The sequence below is a fragment of the Rutilus rutilus genome (genome assembly GCF_951802725.1).
Source record: "Rutilus rutilus genome assembly, chromosome: 6".
NCBI lineage: Eukaryota > Metazoa > Chordata > Actinopteri > Cypriniformes > Leuciscidae > Rutilus > Rutilus rutilus.
This window is the reverse complement of record NC_140214.1, coordinates 23,983,165-24,007,025: the sequence shown is the minus strand read 5'-3', so window position 1 is coordinate 24,007,025 and position 23,861 is coordinate 23,983,165. Positions and strand designations below refer to the sequence as shown.

The 23,861-nt window shown below is 37.2% G+C and overlaps 1 protein-coding gene and 1 long non-coding RNA gene across 5 annotated transcripts; one reads left to right on the top strand and one right to left on the bottom strand.

Annotated features, from left to right (window-relative positions):
* The first annotated feature begins 1,687 nt into the window (after nt 1-1,687).
* On the top strand, nt 1,688-3,152 carry LOC311292785. Its single transcript, XR_014627798.1, has 4 exons — nt 1,688-1,807; nt 1,888-2,157; nt 2,263-2,346; nt 2,986-3,152. It is a non-coding gene; the product is annotated as an uncharacterized lncRNA (long non-coding RNA).
* Nucleotides 3,153-8,196: 5,044 nt separating this feature from the next.
* Nucleotides 8,197-23,207, bottom strand: mknk2a (MAPK interacting serine/threonine kinase 2a). 4 transcript variants are annotated; one of them, XR_014627834.1, is made up of 15 exons: nt 22,425-23,207; nt 21,863-22,034; nt 21,658-21,745; nt 21,390-21,491; nt 21,218-21,315; nt 17,543-17,622; nt 17,096-17,169; nt 16,636-16,740; nt 16,493-16,548; nt 16,150-16,245; nt 11,701-11,895; nt 11,075-11,239; nt 10,925-10,965; nt 8,487-10,452; nt 8,197-8,281 (listed from the first exon to the last, which is right to left on the bottom strand). XR_014627834.1 is itself a non-coding variant. In XM_084412720.1 (15 exons), exons 2-15 carry the CDS (start codon nt 21,911-21,913, stop codon nt 10,167-10,169), a joined length of 1,392 nt encoding a protein of 463 aa, XP_084268846.1. In that variant the 5' UTR covers nt 21,914-22,034; nt 22,425-23,207; the 3' UTR covers nt 9,037-10,166. The 4 variants fall into 4 exon arrangements, 3 of the variants coding, with proteins under 3 accessions (XP_084268845.1, XP_084268844.1, XP_084268846.1); XM_084412720.1 differs by lacking the exon at nt 8,197-8,281 and having other exon boundaries at nt 9,037-10,317; nt 10,363-10,452; XM_084412719.1 differs by having other exon boundaries at nt 8,198-10,452.
* Between the last annotated feature and the right edge of the window lie 654 nt (nt 23,208-23,861).

The following is a 23,861-nucleotide window of genomic DNA, read 5'->3' as shown; positions in this document are numbered from 1 at the left end:
CTGTCTATGGGACTTTGGCGGCTTCACTTTTCACCAATGGAAGAGAGTGAAGGGGCGTCGTCCATCTTTTTTACAGTCTATGGTCGAGACACAAACAAATACTATAAGAATGTAGCCGTCATTGCCGTTATTAAATTATATAAATTATATTTGTATTAATAATACTGCAGCAAATTCAAACGGGCGCTCTCTCTGGATCTCCCAGTGCTGTCTAGAGGTTAACAGTGTCAAGACACACGCAAACACTATACGAATGTTATAATGCAGCTAGAGCAGGAATCAAGGCTTCATTGGGACAGCATTCTCGCATGGAGATTTTTAGATGATGTGCTTTTTTGGTTTTTAACTGTGATAACTGATGTGCAGAATCAGACACTACTTTATTTATATAGTAGGCTAGCCTACATTTCCAGTTATGAATTATAATCCCATTTGGTTCATTGGTCTGTTGGGTCGGATTGCTTTCACACCTCGAACAAACCACCCCAGAGTTCGTTTGTTATCGGGCCGAGACCACCTCTTTCAGGCGATCTCAGAGCGATTGTTTTGGTGCGGATCCGAGCGTGATTGCCGTGTTCACATATGCCTAAACGAATTAAACCAAGGGAGAAAACGCACCAGGTTCCAAAACAAACAAAAAAAGAATCGCTACTTTTCTTAAAATGAATCGCTACTTTTCTAAAGAAGAATCGCTACTTTTCCTAAAATGAATTGCTACTTTCTCAAAAAGAATTGCTAATTTCCTCAAAATGAATCGCTACTTTTCTCAAAATTAATCGCTACTTTTTCAAAAAGAATTGCTAATTTCCTCATAAAGAATCACTAATTTCCTCAAAAAGAATCGTTACTTTCCCTAAAATGAATCACTATTTTCTCAAAAAGAATCTCTACTTTCCTTAAAATGATTTGCTACTTTTTCAAAAAGAATCGATACTTTTCCTAAAAATGAATCGATACTTTCTTTTCTCAAAAAGAATCGCTTTAAAATGAATCTGGATGCTTGGATAACACACCTACGTCTACTTTGATTTTAAAATAATGGATAGTGCGGTGGCTGGGATATACGTAAACCAGCATCCATCGCCATGATTTTTGGAATGACTTATCGCGCGAGAAAAAATTACGTTTTAGTCGCATAACATCGGTTATCGACATTTAGAAAATATTGCAAAACTTTTGCGCAAATCTGTAATGGAAACGCTTCTACTGTAACCTTAACCAATTAAATTAGTGTATTGGGGGGGAAATCCTCATTAATTTTGAAACAGTAAGAAGCATTGAGAAGTCTTAACCCTCACACCTAATACTTTTTCATTTACTTCTTATATTTCTTCTTAAAACCTTCCCTTATGCCTAAAGAACCCTTTTAATCTGGAACCCACATGCTGAAACCCCCCTAAAACCTATCTTTACGCCTGAAACTTAAAACCTACCCTTACGCCTAAAAACTCTTTGCCACTCTTTGCAGGTGATGTTTCATTTAGATGACCTTTTCATTCAAACCTGCAAAATTCTTTTGATTAGAGGGATTTTTATTGTTTGAACATATCTAATTGATCATCAGCTGATAAAATACAAAGCCACAGCCTGAGTAATGTCCTATTGTTTATGACATGTGAGTTCCTGGTTCTCTGCGAAGTCTATTTCTACCAGAACCTCAACAGTTGGTCTCAGTTCCTATTGTTCATGACATGTGAGTGGATCTCTGCAAAGTCTATCTTGAACCTCAACAGTTGGTCTCAGTTCAGTTCAAACATGTGCTTTCTGAAATTCATTTTGCTGCTGTTGATTCCATCATATATAAGTGGTAAGTTTCAGAAAAGGTACGTAGTAACCTTTTTTTAATGTATATTTGGAGAGCTACATTTCTGTAATTATTTCTTTTAGGTGGCTGTCAGACCAACATCAGCGTGAGTGGAGGGCAGAACGTTTGCTCCAGTCAAGACTTTACCCTCACATGTCAGTTTGCTTGCCATGGACCACAAAACCATGTAAAAGTGGTGAAAGATCAACAATTTGAGTACAGTCTAGAGTCTTCGTGTAATAGTATCACACTCTCTATACATGTTCACAGTGCAAATAATAATCATACAGGAATATATAGCTGCCAAACAAAGTCAATGGATTCAATGAGCAGGGCTTATGTAAAAGTGGAAGGTAAGTGTGAAATTCTGTCAGCCCATTGAACAAATTTAAACTAAAAATTTTCGACTAAGAACGTTTTTCCTTTTGTGTGTGTGTGTGTGTGTGTGTGTGATTCAGACTGTGATTTTCCTGCAAAATTATCCGCTGTAAATAAAACATCATCCTCTCTGACCACCACATACCAAAGCTCTACACCATCAAGTAAGTTTCTCCAGTTAGCATGATCTGAGACTTAATACATCAGTATAAAGAATTTGGATTATTGGAATAAATCATATTAGCCTATAGAATTGACGTTAATTGCTTTATAGATCAATATGCAGGATAAACTAAATTTAACTTACTGTTTGGTAGAAATGTCTGTTGACAATTGTAATATAATATTATTTAAATGCTCTGACCTGTGACCTGTAACACACATTAGCAAAATAAATAAAATAATAATAATAAAAATAATTATATGCACAACAAAAGTTTTTATATGGTCCCAAAGTAAATTATAATAAATAAATAAATATATGTTTAAATTGAATATTGATAGAGTAACTCATTTTGTATAAGAAAATGTTAAAAGGTTCTGTAGCTGCATGCTGTCCTTTTTCTTGGATAGTTTCAATCTTTTTTGGCATTTCATAATATTTCATGTATTTTATAAGAACTTTACTGTTTTATTTTACTAGTGAATGCTGTGAATCTCAGACCCACAATTTTAGATTCCGTGCATATCACAAATAAATCTCCATCTCTTGCGTCTACTGAATGTGTTTTTGTGTGTGTGTGTGTGTGTGTGTGTGTGTGTGTGTGTGTGTGTGTGTGTGTATTTTTTTCTGTTTCTGTAAGGGATTTTGGATCCAGTGCTGATATGGTACATTCTGTTCAAGACAGCGGTTTTTCTCATCGGGTCAATAACTGCAGTGCTGAAAACTGTGTGCCAGAAGCACTGAAAAATGAACAGAATTTCTGTTAATATTGCTTCCAATAAATGTTCTCCATTCATTTTCTCTTGGATGCTGCTGTACAGAATTCAATATTCTTCCAGTGCTGAATTTGTAAATGTTAGCTAGTGCTCTGTGTTGTTCATAAGTCTAATGTCAGATGTGTCTAAAGTCAAAACAGCTTTGTGATCTTGGCCGTTATCTCTAAGCATTTTTATTAAATAAATAAATAAAACCATATAAACAAATTCTCACAAATCTGATTTATAGTGGATCGACTGCATCCTTTCCATCATTCTTTTCAATGTCTCCCATCTGGTAGACGGTAGGCTATACCCTTCGTAAAAAAGACTTGTAAGAAAACGTGTATCTAAACTGCTATTATTATCTTGATTTTCTATAGGCCTTTTCAGAATGTTTGTGAACAATAGGCACCGAGTAACTTCCGGGTGGCAGAACGCGAGCGGCTTTAACTGAAGAGATCCAGCCGGCGACTGCAACAGTTACATAGGGTGAATACTGGTAAAGTGGGACACTTTCTAAAAATTTACCTTCTGCATAATGTTTTATTATGATCCAAATGTCTTAGCCCCTCAAATTATACTATTCTAAATAGCTTAAGAGCTCTACTCTACTATACAGAATAAAAAAGAAAGAAACATTAAACACAGGATGGATGACTCTTCCTCAAACACACATGGACCCCAAACCACATTTTTCCAGGCGCTACTGTCAAACTGGGACACCTTTATTGGCAAACTGGGACACTTCAAACACATTAAATTGTTATTCAAATGTAGGCCCAATGAATTAAATACACAATAACAATATAAACATCAACAACAACAAAAATAATAAAAAACACTTTTTTTAAGGAGGGGTGCAGGCACAGCAGATTCTTTAAACCCCTCCCTCCCTCGCCTGTCCTCAATAATTTGTATTGGGTTTTGGTATTTGGCTATTTAAAAAATAGAAATCTTCATAAACATTTCTTCTTATAGGTTAATTTTATTCCACACAGGCTAGGTTTCATTTCTTTTTGTTGAAAATATTTTTGAAAATATTGCAAATGTCCCAGCCATCCAAGCTTGTACCCTCCATCTTTCTTGTTTTTTATTTTTATTTATTTTTATCGGCATTGTTTTTTAAAATCAGTTTACAATCTTTGTTGAAATATCTAGCTAGCTAACTAAACTTATGAGGGGCATACAAAAAGGGAATTGCCCCATTAGTAATTCCCCCATTAGAATGACTTAAATGGCTGTCCCAGTTTGCCAGTAATACCCTGTCCCAGTTTAACAATACGCTATTGGCAAACTGGGACAGTGTCAAAATCACATAAAAAAACTAAAAAACAAGATTCATATATGAATGTGATTTTTACAAATTCTGATTCACCATTACATCCTATAACAAAATATATAACAATTACAAATGATCCATGAGTGTTTTAATTTTTATAATCTTAACATTATTCACCTCAGAATGCTATGTCATTTTACTTTACCGTCACGGTTCACTGTAAGGTTGTTGAATATGGTGTGCCACACCCCCGGAAGTGATGTCATAGCCACAGAATCTATTTTTTTTTTATCACATACTTTATGATGAGCTCAGCGTTGATTTTTAGTAATGGAATCATATACATGCAAAGATAGAAATTAAGAAGCTTAACTGTCCCACTTTACCCATTGTCCCACTTTGCCAGTATTCACCCTAGTTAAAAACGTTGTTGCTCAAAGTTGAAACGATGATGAAAACGTGTTGTGTTTGGGGTTGCGCTACAGATATACAGCAAAAGGTGTAGGGGTTTCATCGATTTCCTTTGGGTGAGGAGGTTATAGCGCGTGGACGTCGTGTCGTCAAAGTAGGAAATGTAGGCTATATTGGATGTTCAAAATACATATATGAAATACACGTGCACACTAATATGAAATTCATACCAAAACATATTATGTTAGTAATGAATGCACATACACTTGTGAATAACTTGCATATACATATAAACTTGACGCACGCATACACCTATACATAATCGCATACATATAGCCTACACAACTAAAGCATGCATCCACGTTTTATTTTGATGTATGCGCGAGTGTTTAGGTGTGTCTGCGTGCAGCGAGTGTGTTTAAATACAGTAGGTGTATATGCATGGAAGTGTATATGCGAGTATTTATAGGTGTATGCGTGCGTCAAGTTTATATGTATGCAAGTTATTCACAAGTGTATATGCATTCATTACTAACATAATATATTGGTATGGATTTTAGTGTGCACGTGTATTTCATATATGTGTTTTGAACATCCAATAGTATAAATGCATATGCGAGTAATTTATAATTGTATATGCACGTGTGTTATGTATGTATTGATAAGCGAAGTTTGATTTAAATCCTACGTGGCGCCTCATACAATTGTCACTTTTCACACGCTCTCACTACACATCCATTTTCTCACGCAACTTACCGAAATGTATATTCCTCATAACGTTACATAATATCGACCAATCAGTGCTTTTCAACCGCGCAAAGGTCGATATAACAGCTGGAGAACAATTGTCACATAACACCTCAGGAAAGCCATTTAATGACCATGATAGGCTATAGCACGTTATTTTGGCTAGAAAAAAGAACTATAGAGAGTATTTTGCTAATTATGTGTAGGCCTACTATATTACATATTTATTATATTTTTTACTTATATAATTAAACACAGTTGTTATTATGATAAAAAAAATGCATTATATTTAATTACATTTTTTTGTTTTTATTACATTTTTACTGTCGACGGTGGGCCTCCCTTTCAAGCAATTTACTAGCGTTGCCATAGGAACGCTTCGGCTTTTGCCACCCGGAAGAACGTCAATTACTGTTGTGACGTCATGGTGAATTGTCGTATTCTAATTAATTTTCTACCCTTCTAGGATAGATAATTTGGGTTTTAAATTCAAATTAATTATCGCGTCTCACATTTTAATAATAATAAGAATTAGTTGTGCCAAAATGTTGCAACAACTGATTTTTACCAGTGAAATTAATGTTGCGAAACAAAATAATGTCTGGATTTCAACACGTGGGGGAGCTCGTGTTGCTTTTCAACCCTGCCTTTTCCCAACACAGCTCGACGCTCATTCTTTGTTTGAAATGCGAGTAAATACGATTTTTAATTGTCAACCATATTTATCAGATTATACTTTTTGTTTTTTACTCTTACAATGGCACTGATTCTTTTTACCCTTAAAGTTTCAACTTTCTTTAAGACATTATGCAGTCTTGTCAGCATGGCCTGCATCAGAGAGTATCACTTTCTGACTTTCTTAGTTTGTGATGTAAATTCACTTGGGGTTCAGAGAATTTAGTTTTCCCCACATTAATTTCCCACATCTAGTACAATTATGTGGTTTTGTTTCATTAATACAGTGTATACTTTTTTCTTGATTTACCCTGAAAGAATGGATGGGCATGTTGTAATATGGCCATATGACAAGCTTAAAAGCTTAAAATGTTATCTAAAATAATAAAGACAAACTAAAATATTTTGACAACATATTTGACAACAAAAACCGCAAAACACAGCTATACAGCATAATTCAAAACATAATAATAATGAATAATAGCCAATCTGAACATTGACTTTCAGTCTATATGCACTTTTTTTCTCATGGTTTCTCAATAGAATTCATAAAAGTATAGAATAGAATAGCATTGTTCTAATATGGGCACATTGTGTTACAACATGCCCCGCCTGCACAACTGAATCTAAACCCTGCTAGTGTCTTCTGCTAGTTAGTGAAGCATTAAATAACCATATCAACTGTTAAATAACATAATTGGAGGTTAAAATAATATCAGATTTATCTAATTTTAAATCAACACAAAAAACGATTTGGAAAATTAACTTTTAAACGATGCGTGTTACAACTAGCCCCTTGTTAGTGTGTGCCCCGCTCACCCCTTTAATTTATGTCTACGGAAAAAACGTTACATACTACTTTAATGTTAATCACCATTGAGAATACTGAATAACATTCAGCATTACAATTAGGCCTACATATTTACCCCCTTGACTATCCAACAGTTAATAAACCCATCTGCACCAACCATTATCAACATGACAGGACTCACTAGGCTGAAAGCATTTTCAAATGTAAGCAGTTATGACAACTGCATATTCAAAATAGAGACTTGGCAGGCTATTATTATTAGGCTAAATTGTTCATTTCATTTGTAATCTTTTTTCTGTTGTATTTGTCCTTTTGTTTGTAATTGTCTTTTTTTTTATGTATTACTGACAGTTTCAGCTCACTGTGTGTTGACAGTGAAACTGCTCTGAAAGAACAGATTAAAGGGTTTTGATGAATACACTGACAGGCCCCCCCTCACAAAGTTTTGCTTAGGACCCCCATACATCTAGGACTGGCACTGCTTGTCACTGGCATGCGAACTACATGTAATGGCATACTGAAGTGTTTATCAAAGCTGTGATGTAAAAATTACATCAGTGTGTGTACAATGAAGGACAGACATTCAGTGATGTTTGTGAAAGACAAACACATGAGAACAAGTAATTTGCTTGAATAACATTTCTTTTAATTTTCTTTTAACTTTTTGAAAGAGTGAGATAGAAGTAAAAAAAAGAAAAAAAAAATCTCTGAAAAGGTTCAAGCAAAATCCACAGCGCATTGCTACGTGGAATTATCGTCAAAAAGAAAAAGGAAATAGGCCAGGTCCATTGGTCTGTACATCAATCTATCTAAAATGGAGGACAGAAACCTCTTAAAGGTTTTATATATATATATATATATATGCGCATCTTTACAGACACCAATGTTCTCCTCTATCACAATTTAGGTGAGGCTGTTTGTTTATCATCCTACAATAATAAAGAATTACATGCACAACAAAAGTTTTTGTATGGTCCCAAAGTAAATTATAATAGATATAAAAAAATTAAAATGTAATATTGTTATAGAGGAACTCATTTTGTATAAGAATTTTACTATTGTATATTATAATAATAATAATAATAATAATAATAATAATAATCCCTTGAGCTTAAGTGGTCAATTATGAGTCTTTTTACAAAAAAAAAAAAAAAAATAACCACTGTAATTGAACAATTTTCCATGTTCTTTATTTGGCCCCCCTGGGTCAGATGGAAAAAAAAAAAAAAAAGAAAAAAGAAAAAAAAAAAAAATACTCCCACATGAAAATACACAAATAACCACGAAAGGTGTACACCACTGGTCCCTTACATGAGTGTAGAGGGGGCTTCTATGAAAAAAACAATGCCAAATAAAAATAAAAATGGGGTCTTTCTCAGAAGGAAAGACTAAACTCAACAGATTCCATCCTAGGTGGTTTCCGTCAGGAAAAAAAAAAAAAAAGAAAAAAAAAAAAATACCCACAACATTTATATATTATTTTGCATTTCAAGAAAAAGTCTTACTGTAAGACAAACCACTACCTTATTACACCAAAACCCTCAATGATAGGCTTTGCTTCACTCAGAGTGAAAGTGTTTTGTTCCAGGTTGATCTGCATATTTTCTGGTTACATTACAGTATATGAGAAAAACCTATCAAACATTAAAGTGTCTAAAGTCATCATAGATCGGAAATGTGGAACAACACAAGTAATATTTGAGAAGAAATCAAGCCTTTGGTCTATATATTGGCACTTATTGAGGTCCCAAAAAAATTCTCTCAAATTCTCTCATAACACAAGTTAGACAACTTTTAAAAACCAATAGACAAACAATAAAAAAAAAAAAAAAAAACCAAGTGAAGATAAAAATCTCCCTTCCTAGCACAAAAAATAAAAAAGGTGGCAGGGGGGCAAAATATTATAGCAGCACGGCACATTGGTTTCTGGAGTTTTTTCTGCATTTCTATGCTTTACCTTTCTCTCAGATGTCTGTCTACAAGCACAAAAAGGAGGCTAACAGAGGACTTAAGGTCTTTTCGTGGAATAAACCACCTTTATTCAAACAGTGAATGGAGTCATTGACAGAGCCCGTGTGTACACGAAATGTTCAATGACTAACTGAATGAATGGTGAAAAAGGAGTTGGAAATGCAAATGCTAGACTTCTCAGAATTTGCAGCAGAGCCTTGAAAATGCACCTGTCAATTCCTCAAAACCCCCATGGCATTGCATGGCGTTTCAGGTCAAAAGAGGAAACGAAAAGGGGTGGAAACATTATGGAACCAAATCCTGTTTTCCTGAGAGGCCAAGTACAGAAGTTGTGCCGCCTCCCTAAAAAAAAAGAAAAAAAGAAAAAGAAAAAGAAAACCGGAACTTTCCAGTGCAAGGACAAGACATGTTAAACACCAATGAATTTACATAGAATGGGCCTTTCAGCTTTTAAATCTGCTTTGGTTGTTCATTCAGAAAGAGATCCTGAGGTTTCTGCAGAAAGCACTGCTCAGATTTGATTTTGGCAGAAAACAAGTGTTTTTACAGTAATACAGTGGATTGAAATAGGTAAATAATGTCCTTGATAATTCAGATATGAACCCCGCACAACATGGCTGCAGTTTCTGCCCTGGATAACTTGAATGAATTATAAATTAATTTGCCACTTAAGTCCCAACAACAGTTGCTGCTTAATTACAGTCATAGGCTGCCATCATTATCACTTTGTGAGTTACTGAAGAAAAAGTAAGTCTCAAAGACTGCGCAAGTACAAAAGATTCGGCTGCTGGGGGTCCCATGTGAGCGCAAAGGCAAACAGCAAAAGTTTTTCTAATGCTTAGAAATTAAATGGCTTCTGTGGGGTCCAGCTGTGGAGGAATGGAAGCAGCTTGAGTCCTTTGATTCTCGTGCTTTTCGTAAACATTGTTATATTGACAGATTCCAGGGACTCTCAGACATCAACAAGTCTTTTTCCAGCCACATTTTACCCAATCTGTGCAGGGGGCCTTGGAGGTGCTTTAAGTGCTACAAACACGAGAGTCCTTCCCACAAAAGCTTACGACCCACAAAGTAATTGGGCAGAGAGGTCAGAGGTCAACACACCGCCTAGTTGAAGATTCTGATAAAGGTCGTCGGGGGTGATCGGAGGCTGGAGAAGGTGGTAGAGATCAGGCACAGTCGCCCACGAGCACAAGTGGGGCGAGGAGCTGGCGCAGTTCAGAAGCACACACCGGCCCTTGGTGCTGGCTGCCTGCGGTCTTCCTGCGGCGGGCCAGCTTGGACCTCGAGGGTGGAGACAGCAGCATGGAGCTGGAGCTGCTGGAGAAGAGAAGTGGGGAGGAGATCTCCTCCAGCTGCTGCTGCTGCTCCTCGCTCTCTTCCCTCTCAGCCAGCTGCCGGTTCAGGGCTACGGCCTGCCCTGCAAAGAACGTCAGGTCCTGAGCGCTACCGCCCCTGGAGAAAAGACATTGATGGTCAGGATAGCATGAATATTAAATGATCTGGTATTTACAGTCAAAACTATTGCTGCTGGATAATGGGATTCAGAAATGTATTAAGGCCCTGATATACTGTATTATATAGGCCCTGATAGCAGAATTGAAGAACAAACTCGTGACAAAATCCAAACAAAATCTGTTTGAAGATTGTTTTGAGAATTTGACATTCCCGAGAAGCTGTTATACCCATTCGAACTACCTTTGGTCTTTGGCAATTATGTATAGGTAGGTGTGCTTCTAATAGAAAGTGACATGCACACTGTTCTTTTCAGGTTTAATAAAAAAATTATAATAATAAATAAATAAAAAAACTGCTTTATAGCACTAACAGTACACCAAAACGCACGCATTTCAAACCCCTTTAAGAGAAGAGCGAAAATCAACTTTGCTGAGAGTACATCAGGGCCTTTAATCTGCATTTTACCCACCTCTGATGGAGTATGGATGCAGACACAGTGTTTGGTGCACACTAAAAATGAAGGACAACAGAAATGAGTCAAATAAGTCAAAGCAGCAAATATGTTACCTGGGTTAAATAAAGTCTTCAAAGTCCTAGAGCTTGGAAGTAATGGACGTACCCCTTTAACCCATGGGTGCTGCAGCACTTGCGCGGCACTGAGGCGGTCTTTGGCATCCTGAACCAACAGCTTGGTGATGAGGTCTTTGGCTGCAGGGGAGATGTGTGCCCAGTCCTTCTCTGGAAACTCATATTTACCTTCCTGAATACTCTCAAACAGCATGCTCTGTGGACAAATTGTAATGAATGGTATTAAACATCTAATCTGTAGTAGTAACAGGGATCAGGGATTTTTTTTTTGGTACTGGACCAGTCAAGCCAGTGGTTCAGATTTTTATTTTCCCTGCCACAAAAGTAATAAATAACTACTAAAATAAATGATTTATTCATTGAGTTCATCGCCCTCTTCCCTTAAAAATAAATAAATAAAAGTAGTTATGACACCAAAAATGTAACAGCAGTAAAATTTCACAATTCTTCGTAGTCACAAAAACTACTAGCCCAACTAAATAAAATTAATGCCAAATAAAAAGTTAGTTGCCCCAGGCCATCATGCCCTGACTATGAAACAAGATGGCTAGACCAGGTCCTACTAGGTCTTTCCTACTACAATTCCACCGGAAAGTTTTGGACTTTCAGTACTTTCGAAACTGCCTGATTTCCCAGCAAACTAGATGTGTGGTGTACCTGGCAGGCTTGGCAGGGCTCTCCCCAATCCCAACCACAGTCTGTTCCACAGCGACCCACAAAGGGCGGGTATCCACTTAGCATGATGTAGAGGATGACGCCGAGGCTCCACAGGTCACAACGCTTGTCGTAAATGCTAGCTTCTTCATTAAAGGCTTCCACCACCTCAGGGGCCATGTATTCAGCTGAGCCACACTGCAGGAATTAAAAACACTTTAGTACATACTATAAAAGTCCTCAGACATGCAAAGAAAAGTCCAAAAGTTTCCAATATTGTTTTTAAATGCCAAAGTACACTATTGGGTAGAGCAGAGAGGAACAATCCAGCCTCAAGTTCTGTTTCACTTCATGTTTACAACATATACACTCATTACAACGTCCCATCAGCATGTCCCTAGGTCAGACAATGAGTTCTGATGTACGGTAACAAGGTGAGCAACCTAGAGCTACATCATTTGTCAGAGCTGTCAGCAATCCCTCAGCTTGGCCTCTCCTGTTTGTTTTCACCTGCAGAGGCATTATCAAGTTCATTGTTCCGAGTTAAGCTGGGGTGGCCTGATCCGATTCAGACCTGGGCGCGTCAGCGGACAACTGTTCCAGCAGGGACCACAGGCTGCTGTCTGCCCTGCGTCATGTGGAAACTAGGCCAAAAGGTTGCTGCTCGAGGGGAAAAAAGAAAAAGGATTTAAGCCGCTCTACACCGGCTGGGGATAAACAAGCCCCAACCCTGCTTGAGTGTTACATAACACACATACGAACGGACATCCTGAATGGTGCACTAATAATTAATGCAACAAAAACACAGGAGGTTAGCAGTTTGGCGGGACAAGCAGACCAGTTTATTTTTATGGAAGTGCAGCGGTCTGGTAAAAAAGATTGTTACACAACTACTACATGAGTCACTGATGCAAACGGAGGAGGCTAAATACATTATGCAGAGGGGGAGGAGACTGTGTCCTTAAATAGCATCCTAAAAATCAGCCTGGGCTGCCTTCCCTCTGACCCTGACAAGTCTAAACCCAAGCCTTGGTAACCTCGCAAGCACACTCCATGTTCCCTCAAACCATCAGAGCTCTGTAAAGGTGTCAGGGGCATCACTTTCAAGGAAACGAGACAACCGGCAAAAATGGAGTGTGCCGTGATAAAATGTCACTGTGTGCTTTTACCATAAGATGTTTGGCCAGTTGATCTTAGGACACAATGCCTTTGTAATCAGAAGAAATAACTATTGGTTAAACAATTGAAGCGAATAAAAGATCACCTGATTATGGAAGCGCAATTGGATCCCTTTCACTAGAGACACAGTTGTGCACTGTGATTCAACAAACCGAGAGTCCAGCAATGATCCCCCAATTGTCAGTTCATTGCCCAGCTGGTTCTGCTTTCAGCATGACTGAGCCCTTACATAATGCTCCTCTGTGCAAGAGGAATCTGAGTATCACACAAAGCTGTCTGTCGCTTATGAGCAGCCCCACCCTCTTCCTCCCGTCGTTATAAAGGAAAGTGTTTCCAGACAACATGTAGGCTACAGGGTTAGGATTAGCAAGTGATGTACACAAAGACGTTAAGTCACCTTGTTTACATCAGTGACCTCAACCACTGAAAGTTAGTGCTGGCATTGCATCAGTCTCAACTGCATGTTCTCAAATGGATTAAAGGTGCCTTATGTAAAAATAAATAAATTCATACTCCACATTCCATACCAGATGGGGGCAGTATACCTCCAGAAAGTGAGTTGGTCTACTCTAGAGTATGAATATCTTCAAGCTACTCCCCTTCACCTTTACCAGTGAATATGTTCATATTCGTTTTGTTCATATTACATTTTTATTGTTAGTTTGAATTACATTAATTTGACAGACAGCATTCGCTGATGTTGACCAAGCTAGCGCCAACATAACCAGAGCTTCCAACTCTCACGCATTCACCGTGAGACACACGCAAACACTTTTCACACGCTCTCACCCCACACATCAATTTTCTCACGCACAGAAAAATCGCGAAGCAAAGAGGACACGGAGACCGACAGACTAGACAGAGCAGGTTAGTTATGATATAAAAAAATCTCAGCTCTCAGATTCTGTCAATTAAATACCGTTTTGGCGCTTGTAAATGTTACACGACAGATCCCTAGCGCATGTGAACCGATCATCTCTACTAGCTAATAGTAAAAAAATCACGAACACTGAAAGATACAGTAACATTAGGCTACAACTTACCAAAATGTATTCCTCATACATAATATCGACCAATCAGTGTTTTTTATCATCGTGAAGAGGTCAATAACACAGCTGGAGAACAATTATGTCAGATTTACCTCAGGAAAGCCATTTAATAAACATAATATAGGTCACGTAGTTGGCAAGAAAAAAAGAGCAATAGAGATTGTGCTATGTGTACTATATTACAATACTGTATTTATGAACGTTATATACGTTTATCGAACAGCCTTCGATACATTTCTATGTTATAACTTCCCGAAAATCTACACAAACATATAAAACAAACTTCTAACGAAATACTAACAGCATCTTACTTACCAATCCAAACGAAATGTTGCAAGTTCGAAGTCAAACCTCATTTTTTTCATGTCCATTAGTTGTCTCCAGCGATGGAAAGCAGTGCCAATGTTTACTCTGGTTCTGTTCCTTTTTTATCATATTTTATTTGAATGTAGTAGTGGGCAGTAGGCTACTTTCCACACGATTGACATCAGGTTCAAGTACGCCCACAAGCCGTGCGAGTTATTCGTGTATTGCATGTTTGGCTGGTGGTTATGTTGCCGGCATACCGCCTCCCATGGCCGAAACTGGTATTACGACACCTGTCGGGCCGTGGCTATTAATGCTAATGCTAATTGAGGTTGATATCTCTGCAGCACTATAACTTGACATTTTTTTAATGACATCATCGCCCTTATTTCTTCTCATTCTTTTGATGCATGTAGCTCATTTTTTGGATATTTTTACCTCAATTTTTACATAAGGCACCTTTAAGAACAGAATGTTATGGCATGAGAGGACTTTAGTTCTGGCAAAACCAGGGACTTTCCCTTGTCATTATTCTAGCAAGTAAAACCACAGTTGTGGGTGAAAAATGCAACAAAAAAAACCAAAAAAAAAAAACCCAGAACATTTAAAAGGGATAGTTCACCCACAAATGATAATTGTCATTAAATACTTGTTCAGTTAAGACTTTTGTTCAAGCACGTTTAAGGTTCCGGTGACCAGATTTTATGTACTTTATGCATTTATGCATGTACGTTGGTCAATGTTTATGTGTGAATAAAAGCCTAAATTAAATCGGTTCATCATAATGCATCTTCAGAAGAATTGAATTAGACTGCTTGATTCATAAGGATTGCTTTTAAGAGGTCTTTATGAAATTTTTGAAGCGCCAAAGTTTGAGGAATAACGGTCAATGGAGAGACAGAAATCTCAGGTTTTATTTAAAATGTCTCCATTTGTGTTTTGAAGAGGAACCAAAGTCTAAGTTAAAAGTAAATGGAAAGGGTACACCATCCAAGCTCTGACCCACCCAGTTCCAGAGTCTGCAGACATCAAGAAGAACAGACTGTAAAAAAGTCTGAGTGCTCACCACCAGGGTGCGGTAAGAAGAGGGAAATATGTGTGAAAAGATCCCCATGAGGAATTTTGATCTCTGTACATGAAAGTATTCACATTAAAAGACCTTTGCCTGTTCCCTTCAGACTCAGTGGTAATTAAACCACTTAAGGTCAACGGTTCCTTGATCTGTAATCTTGACATAATTCTGTGACCTATGGTAACACTGCACATCAAAACAGATGTCGAAACCTCACAAAACTCAGTTACTGGACGCGATCAAATGGAGGTTTATTGGCTGTAGCTTTAAAGCAATAACCGTTATCTCGGTTGTCCTCGATCAAAATAAGAACAGTGCAGTGAAGCGGCAATAAAAATGGCATTAAAATACTGACTAGTGACTTGATTTATGTACACTTATACCAGATGAAATGTAGGTGACAATGCGTTCATATGGAAATAAGTTCAATTTGTGGGTGTTTACAAGTTCTTAAACACCAACCAGCCTCACAGCTCTTAATCAAAATGTTAAAAATAAATTCCTACCCCTCTCCTACAATCACATGTCCTATAGCTCTTTTAGTAATTTTAACATTTTATTAATGGAAAATAGTGTAATCTCATTAAATAATCTAAAGTACAAATCTGTTTAATTTAGAGTTCAAATTATTATTTCATATTGATTCACTTTCAAATTATTTCCATTTTAATAAATATTATGTAAAATAAATATAAATTTCACTGCAGCATGTGTCATTGACCATCTTTAAATGAAATAGTACAATACAATATAGGCCATCAGCCACTCTGCTCTAAGGTATCAGCACTGGCCATCAAAATTATTGGTTGAACACTATTTAAGTGGTCCTTACGAGGTTAAACTCACCGGAGTCAAGAGTTCAGGGGTGGAGATGGGTGAGCTGTCACTATTCAGTTTGATCCCACTACCCAAATCAAAATCACAGATCTTCACTGGAGAAATCTACAGAAAAGAAAAAGAAAATAACCCTTTTAAATGTCATAGTAAAGGGAGTTAAAAGCGTTGCATTGAGTATTCCTATGGGTCAATTCAGGTTTTGTTCAACAGCTCAAAAAAACAAAAACAAAACAAAAAAAAACACAAAATGCTACTGTACCCAACATATTCGTCAAAAATCTGGTCAGAAATGCAGTGCATATGTGTTCTCCTCAGATGTCTCATGTCTCCTCGTGTACAGAGAGAGACTCACCCTGTCACTATGTTCACAGAGGATGTTCTCTGGCTTTAGGTCTCGATGTGCCATCCCTAGAACAAGTAGAAGACATAATGAATAAACATTTATGTTGGTAATATATAGACTGCATGAAGACATTGTGTTGAATTGGCCCCAACCTTTGTTATGTAGGAAGTCCAGAGCACTGGCGATGTCCTGCACCACTATGCTGGCTTCCTGCTCATTGAAGTGTTGTCTTCGGTGTATGTGGGTCAAGATAGAACCTGAGAAAATTAATAAATGCATGAAATTTGCTGATATTATATATATGATAGAATCTTTACCAAAAGAATAGACAACAGTTCGAAGTTTAACTTTTAAAGTTTAATATCTCTCAGAGTAATTCTAATATGCTGATTTGATGCTCAAGTAAAATTTATAATTATTTATTACAAAACCGTGATACATAGAGTGTTCTTAAAAATAGAAATGTCAAAAGAACAGCATTTAATTGAAATAGAAATTTTGTAAACGTATGTCTTTACTTTTGATCAATTTAGTGTCTTAGCTGAATAAAAATATTTATTTTACAAAAACAAAAAAAATAAACCCACACCACTTGGCAGTCACACTACTTACCGCCTCTCAGTTTTTCAAAGACCAAATAAAATTTGTCCTCCTCCTCAAAGTATTCTACCAGTTCCAAAATGTTTCTGTGGTGAGAAAAGATATTAACATTAGGCATTGTAACATGATGGTATCTTAAAGGAATTTCAATGAGCTTCACAAGCTTAGTTCCAAAACCTAATTAGCAGTATTGCAATCTATGTAGGCAGCATCTTAACAGTCATGAGACTCGACCTCACAGTTGATTTTAATAGTTTGCCATCAGCATGTTGCTTAGCTAAACAGTATTAAATTAAGTTTTCTCTCCTCTGTCCACCATCTTGGATTTATTTTTTGCCCAATTAGCTTGTCGCATTAGATTTCTGTGATGGTTAAATGCCATTTTAGAGTCTGGCCAAAACGAGGCATCTTATAGAGGTTTGGGAAAGGACCAATAGTGTCACATAAGGCTTTCCGTACCTGTGACCCTGACACTGGTAGAGCATTTCCACCTCCCTGAAGACACGGCTCCGACTGTGGCCCGGCCTCTTCTCAATTATCTGTAGAACATTAAAACATCATCTTAATGACCCAATACAAACCCAAGGAAGGACACAGTTCTGCAAGTCAAGGTCAGAACACAATGAGTCTGTTTTGATGGGCTCATTTGCTACCTGGAGACAGCCTTTAAGTACACATTTGCTCTTAAGTGGCAAAACTCTCAGACATGCCCACGTCATCTCAGTATTCAGCTCGAGTCGACAGTTCTGTGTATCCCTTTGTGGATCACCCACGCACGGCATGTGTGGGAGATTAGCAAGATGACACGCCACTGCCGGTCTACAAAAGAACATCTCAGACCACTGATTCAGCAGGCTTTACAAGCCAACGGACTAGACAGATGATCAGGTTTCACAACAGTCAGGGCACCCAGACCATGTACGATGAACGTAATGGCAGGTTCCTCATCACAAACGAAGGGTTGACTAATGGTGCGTTCAAGTCAAGTCGGAAATATTGTAATTTACGAGTTGAACGCCACCAAAAAGTTGTACATACGAGTGGGAAACTGGATTTTCTTTAAGCCCAGAGTTTACGAGTTAGGAGCGTGTCAGTGAGAAATGCAGAACACCACAATACTTAAAGGCATTTAGAAGTGACATTGTAAGGCTTTATTTTTTTACAACGAAATAAGCTAATTGCCTGCACAATATATAATAGCATTGTAATATAACAATGTGTACTGACATTTTACAGAGGCTTCATAAATTAAAAACTAAGCAAAACACACCTGATGGTGACACACAGTCTTTGTTCATTTTCTAGAAAGTTTAAAAACCTTACGGTTTTTTGGGTGGTTACTTAAAAGAAGGTACACCACCATCTTGCTCTGATGAAAGTGACTTAAAACTCACATGAGGTCGAAAACATGACTTCCCAAATCGTAAAAGAAGAACTTCCCAGGAGGAAGTGAACGCACCATAAATTATGAAAATTCTTAGTAGAGCCTACCATGCGGCATGCCACCAATTTTGTGGCCATCAACAACTGGGAATGTTGTGATAAGTGGGCTATAGCAGTTAATTTAATTTAAATTAGTGATGTCAAATCGATTAAAATCGCAGCTAACAAAAGTTGTTGAATGTAAAATAACTTCTATTTGAATACATTTAAAAAATTTGATTTATTCCTGTGATGCAAAGCTGAATTTGCAAATTACTCCAGTCTTCAGTGTCACATGATCCTTCAGAAATCATTGAATCTAATATGCGGATTTGTTGCTCAAGAAAAATTTATGATCATTGTTGAAAATAATGTGGATTAATACTTAATAGGGAGTTATTTATATATAAATAAATCTAAAAAAAAATAATATATATATATATATATATATATATATATATATATATATATATATATATATATATATATATATATATATATATATATATATATATATATATATTTATTTTTTTTATTTTTTTTACTACATCTTTTGTAACAAATGTCCAAATCTCTTTTTAATCAATTTAGCACATCCTTGATTCACTTTTTTTTTGTCTGAAAAGAAATACTTGCTGACCCGGGACCCACATCTTTTGAACGGTAGTGTATATTTCTAATGGGCTAGGGGTTACAAGATGTGTTTCCCCTCCTTAACTCAAACCATGTACTGGTTTATTTGCCATCTGTCTCTTTGACTAATAAAATCCATTTACCTTGGCATTAGAGCATGTAATTTATACAGGGTCCATAGATTTAGATTAGCGTTTACATCACAGTAACCCAAAAGGTTTAGCATTAGCAAAACATTTTACACGATTCAGGTCGCACGGTACGCAAATTACAAATAATTTAAAAGGAAAACTTCAAACTTTCTCCAACATCCAAAAATGCACACCAGCTCTTGGAATTGAACAATATTCCATGACATCAGCTATGTGGAGAACCTGCTGTTTTCAATTTAGTGTTTCCTTTGGCAAGTTACAGAGCATTTGCTAGGAAATGCCACATGAACGTCCTGCACATGCCTCATTTAGCACCCTCTATATTACCTTATCCATCTACTAGAGGTCAAACAGATGTAACGCGAGAAACCACACTGCAAGTTAACATGTCCTGCTTCACAATAACAACAATTGAAAAGGGGAAGTTTCTCTGCTGAACAGGCACAATAGTCATTTATTTTTGTTTCACAGCTGCAGCAGCAGCACAGTAGCTGGAAGGCCAATGTTCCAGAGAGAAGTACACATCACACACAACAAATAAAACAGCTTGTATGAACAAAGCTCAAACAACCATGAAATCAAAGCTAGTGTCCGGTATTTCCTGATGAGGGCTGAAACATTAAAACAGAGCCATCTGCCCCAGCATAAACCCAATTTTATTATGTAACACTACATTTAAGGCAGGACACAGCTATGTTCAGACAGTAGGCAAACGTGGCCCAACTTTTTTTTGCTCATATGTGATTCGACTGTTTTTCTCATGACCATCTTTATAATTCCTACTTGGGCCACTTCCATATGTGGTCCTAAATCAGATACAGGTCAGATGTTTTGCAACGCGACCTCAGTCTGAACAGTCAAAACGGAACTCATGCGAATTTTACGTCACTCTATATCAACACTCACCACAATTCTGCACTCATGGGAGTCAGATTTGACATATCAGACAGAAGTTAAAGACAATTGCGAAAGGTAGTCAGTGGAAGGACAGTGATATGTCAGAACTCACAAGCGTTACAGCGACAGCACATTTTTTAAAACTCTGCACTCTTTTTTTGAATCCTCAGCTTTGTTTTTTAATATTGCCTGTCTGAGCATAAACTTGCTGGCTTCCGCGGCAGATCACTATAAATAAACGCGTAATCGCATGTCCTCAGTGTTTACTTTCGCATGACAGCTTGCTGTGTGACGTCTTTTAAATCGCTCTTTTGCACATACGGGTCAATCCAGAACCATGATCTGTTCACACTGGAACCTAACATTGGCCACATTTATAACAACATGAACAGCTATACACAAAAAAATAAAGTTTGCTTGGTTGCTTTCCTCAGAACATACTACACCTAGGGTCAAACACATCTTGGGAGGGTTAATAAAAACACATTTAAGAGAACATGCTAACAATGTGCACCTGCAATCTAAAGTTAAATGCAACTTTTGTGTCAGAATTTACTCTAAAGAATCTGGTAACTTGACACACATATAGATAATATTGTATTGCAAAGTTATGATATTTTGTATGGCTTAAAACAAGCCTTTTGATTTGCTCCCTCCTTCAAGCCTTTTATTTTCTCATTGGTTTTCTTTAAGCACATTATGCATTTCTCACTCAAAACTATGCTGCAATAATATTAAACTTGCTTGAAAACATCAGAGTGTCATCATGAGTGATGTCACATGATCACATTGCTAACTGCTTATACTTAGCGCTTCGGCATCACCCATAAGCACTGGTTTGGCTACGATCTGGGATTGTGACCGTAAAATCAGAGCAATAATCATGCAAGGAGTGTACAGCTTAAGAAGGTATTTTGCTTTTGTGACTGGAGTTTAACCTGCACATAGATAAGACACTAATTATTTGATAGCCACATGAACAGTGATATAGTGATGTGCAGTTTTTACAAAAGAGGGTGCTGATACTTGCCTTAACTGCATATTCTTTATTGGTGATCAGATTGATGCAGGTCTGTACAACAGCATAAGCCCCTTCACCAAGAATCTCATTTTGCAGTTTGTAAACATCTGTAAAGAAAAGAAAATTAATATTTAACAAACAGTGAATATTAACTCCAGGCCTGAGAATAAATAAAGCTTGCCTTCAAAACGTCCAGAGAAACTGTCAGTGGCTCTGCATCTTTTTTTCTTCTTATGTCTTTTCTTGGCATCAGGGATATCGATGGGCTTGCTGGATGGCATGTCTTTAAAAAAAAACAACAACACTCTAATCTATTATGAACTTTGCCTAACACACAATGAGTTCTTGAGAAAGTTCTCTTGTATCTCCACCTCCTTAGAGTTTACGTCAACCATTAAGACTGATAATAACGGTCAATATTATTGAAACAGCAGGCAAAATAGCTGTACCAGGCCTTGGCGAGTGGTCTTTCTTGAAGGACGAGCCAAGGTGGGATTCCGGATCTATGAATTCATCAGTCTTGAAAGGGTTTAGCCCCTGGGAACAGGAAGACAGGAACATTTCTGTCAAGTGTCACAACTTTAAGCGTGCAATTTCTCTTTCATTCAGGCCATTAAGCTATTTTCTGGCAAGTCAGAACAACAAGTAACCAACCTTGAAGGAGCGATGGAATCCGGTGACCTCCGTGATTTTGTTTTGCACCATGTTTTCGTATGGTCAGATGATGACGTTCAGCTTCGTGCCTAAATCTGTGCAGTGGGTCCTTTAAATCAATTATTTGTCACCTCTGATCTGATCACCAAGGTGGTCGCGCAACAGATGACTCCTGCATACAAAGACAGACAAAAACAGCATCAATATGGGTTCAGATACTCTTCCAGAGATAATCTGGAGTCTCAGAGATACAGATGATGACCACAAGAGAGGAAAAAAGCTCTTGTACAGACTTGGTATTTTTCATATTTCAAGAGGCAGCACAGTCAGAAAGTTAACACGCAACAAAATAAACGAATTACATAACTATTAAAATGTCTTAGTAGCCTACGTTTACAATTGGTTATTAGTTTGCAAGCTATGAGTAGCTATTTTTAATCAAGCTGACCGCGTAACCAACCTCTGAGCTGCATGTGGTTGCATTCAGAAAGTAATATGGCCTGGAGTTTATTAATAAAATCTCAGAATCATTTCATAGGCAGAGGAAAGGGTTTCATCTTACCCCGTTACTAGCCGTGAGGCGCCAGCGTTCACGTCGTTGCTCCAACCCACCGTGTAATAGAACGCTACTACGTGTTTGTCAATTGTAATGTAAACTAATCTTGAGAGCACAACGCATATATAAGGTTTCATCCTGCACTCCGCCCACTCTATATTCCACATCCAATCAAAAGAATATCGAATCAAAACCTCAGGAACACTATTGGACATTCATTTCAGGGGCGGGGTATCGTTTTCCCAATGTCATCTATTCAGAAACAAAATTGGATAGGCGCTTTAGTGGCAAATTCAGTGGACTTGTTTATTGCCCCATCTACTGGACAGTGGATACATTAACACAGTTAAACAGATCACATTTGAGGCAACACATATTTTCTAACACTTTCCTAAAGTTAAATTAATCCTTGTTTAATCAGTACTTTTGTCTTAAATATAGCTTTAGTGGCCAAAACTTTACAGATTCATTTATAAATAATCAGTTGTTAAGATATATTTGCAATAGGCTAAACTTGATAATCTAATGGTAGATTATTTTAGTATTTCATTCTTCAGACAGAAACCCTTGGAAAAGCAGTACTAGTTGCAATATCACAGCCTTAGAACCAGGTATTTAATGTGTTAAGTCAATTACGGTTCCTGTGGTTAGGAGTTATATTTTTAAAACGGATGATTGCAACCTTCTAAAGTAAAAAATAACCAAACGGGAACCAAATACCAACGTCAGGGGAACGTCCTGTGTTTGTTGGGCAGCTATAAGAGAAGGGTTTTTCAAACACTGTGTGTAATATAACGTAATTTAAAATAATTTCATTTTGGATTAGAACAGCTGTAGGCAGGCATGATATGTGGATCACTGCAGCCATCTACTGGTCATTTCGTTCAGGTCTAAATACCGTAAAGTTTCTAAATAAATTCGCAACATAATACGTCACCGATCACTATTTTCTAGACACAAAATTAGATCAAATAACCAAACGGGTTCGGCTGACTAAATATTGCAAATTATGATATTCAGATGAAATTATAAAATAAGAAGAGTTGTCATTCATTAAATGTGTTGAGATGAGATTTTGTGCCCTCTATGGTCAGGAGAAAAAAAGTATTTGAATCAAATTAATAATAGCCTACACTAGCCTACTAATAATTAATAATTCGAAGGGTTGAGCTACATTTCGTTAAACAAACAAACAAATTAAGGTTGAACAACCTCAAAACTCAAATGTTGGGCTTGGAAAGCAACTGTTTCAGAATTGTACTTGATCTCTTTTATGTGTCATGTCTAAAAGCTGTGTCAACAATTATAGGATTTCCCTTGACATTTTGGAGCCTTCAAGTTGCTCTGCTACAGAGAGGAAGACATACAATAGCAGGAAAACCTTTCAGACTGCCAAAGTCAATGAGTATTTTAGAGAAACAAGTAGGCTAGCCTAGATATTAC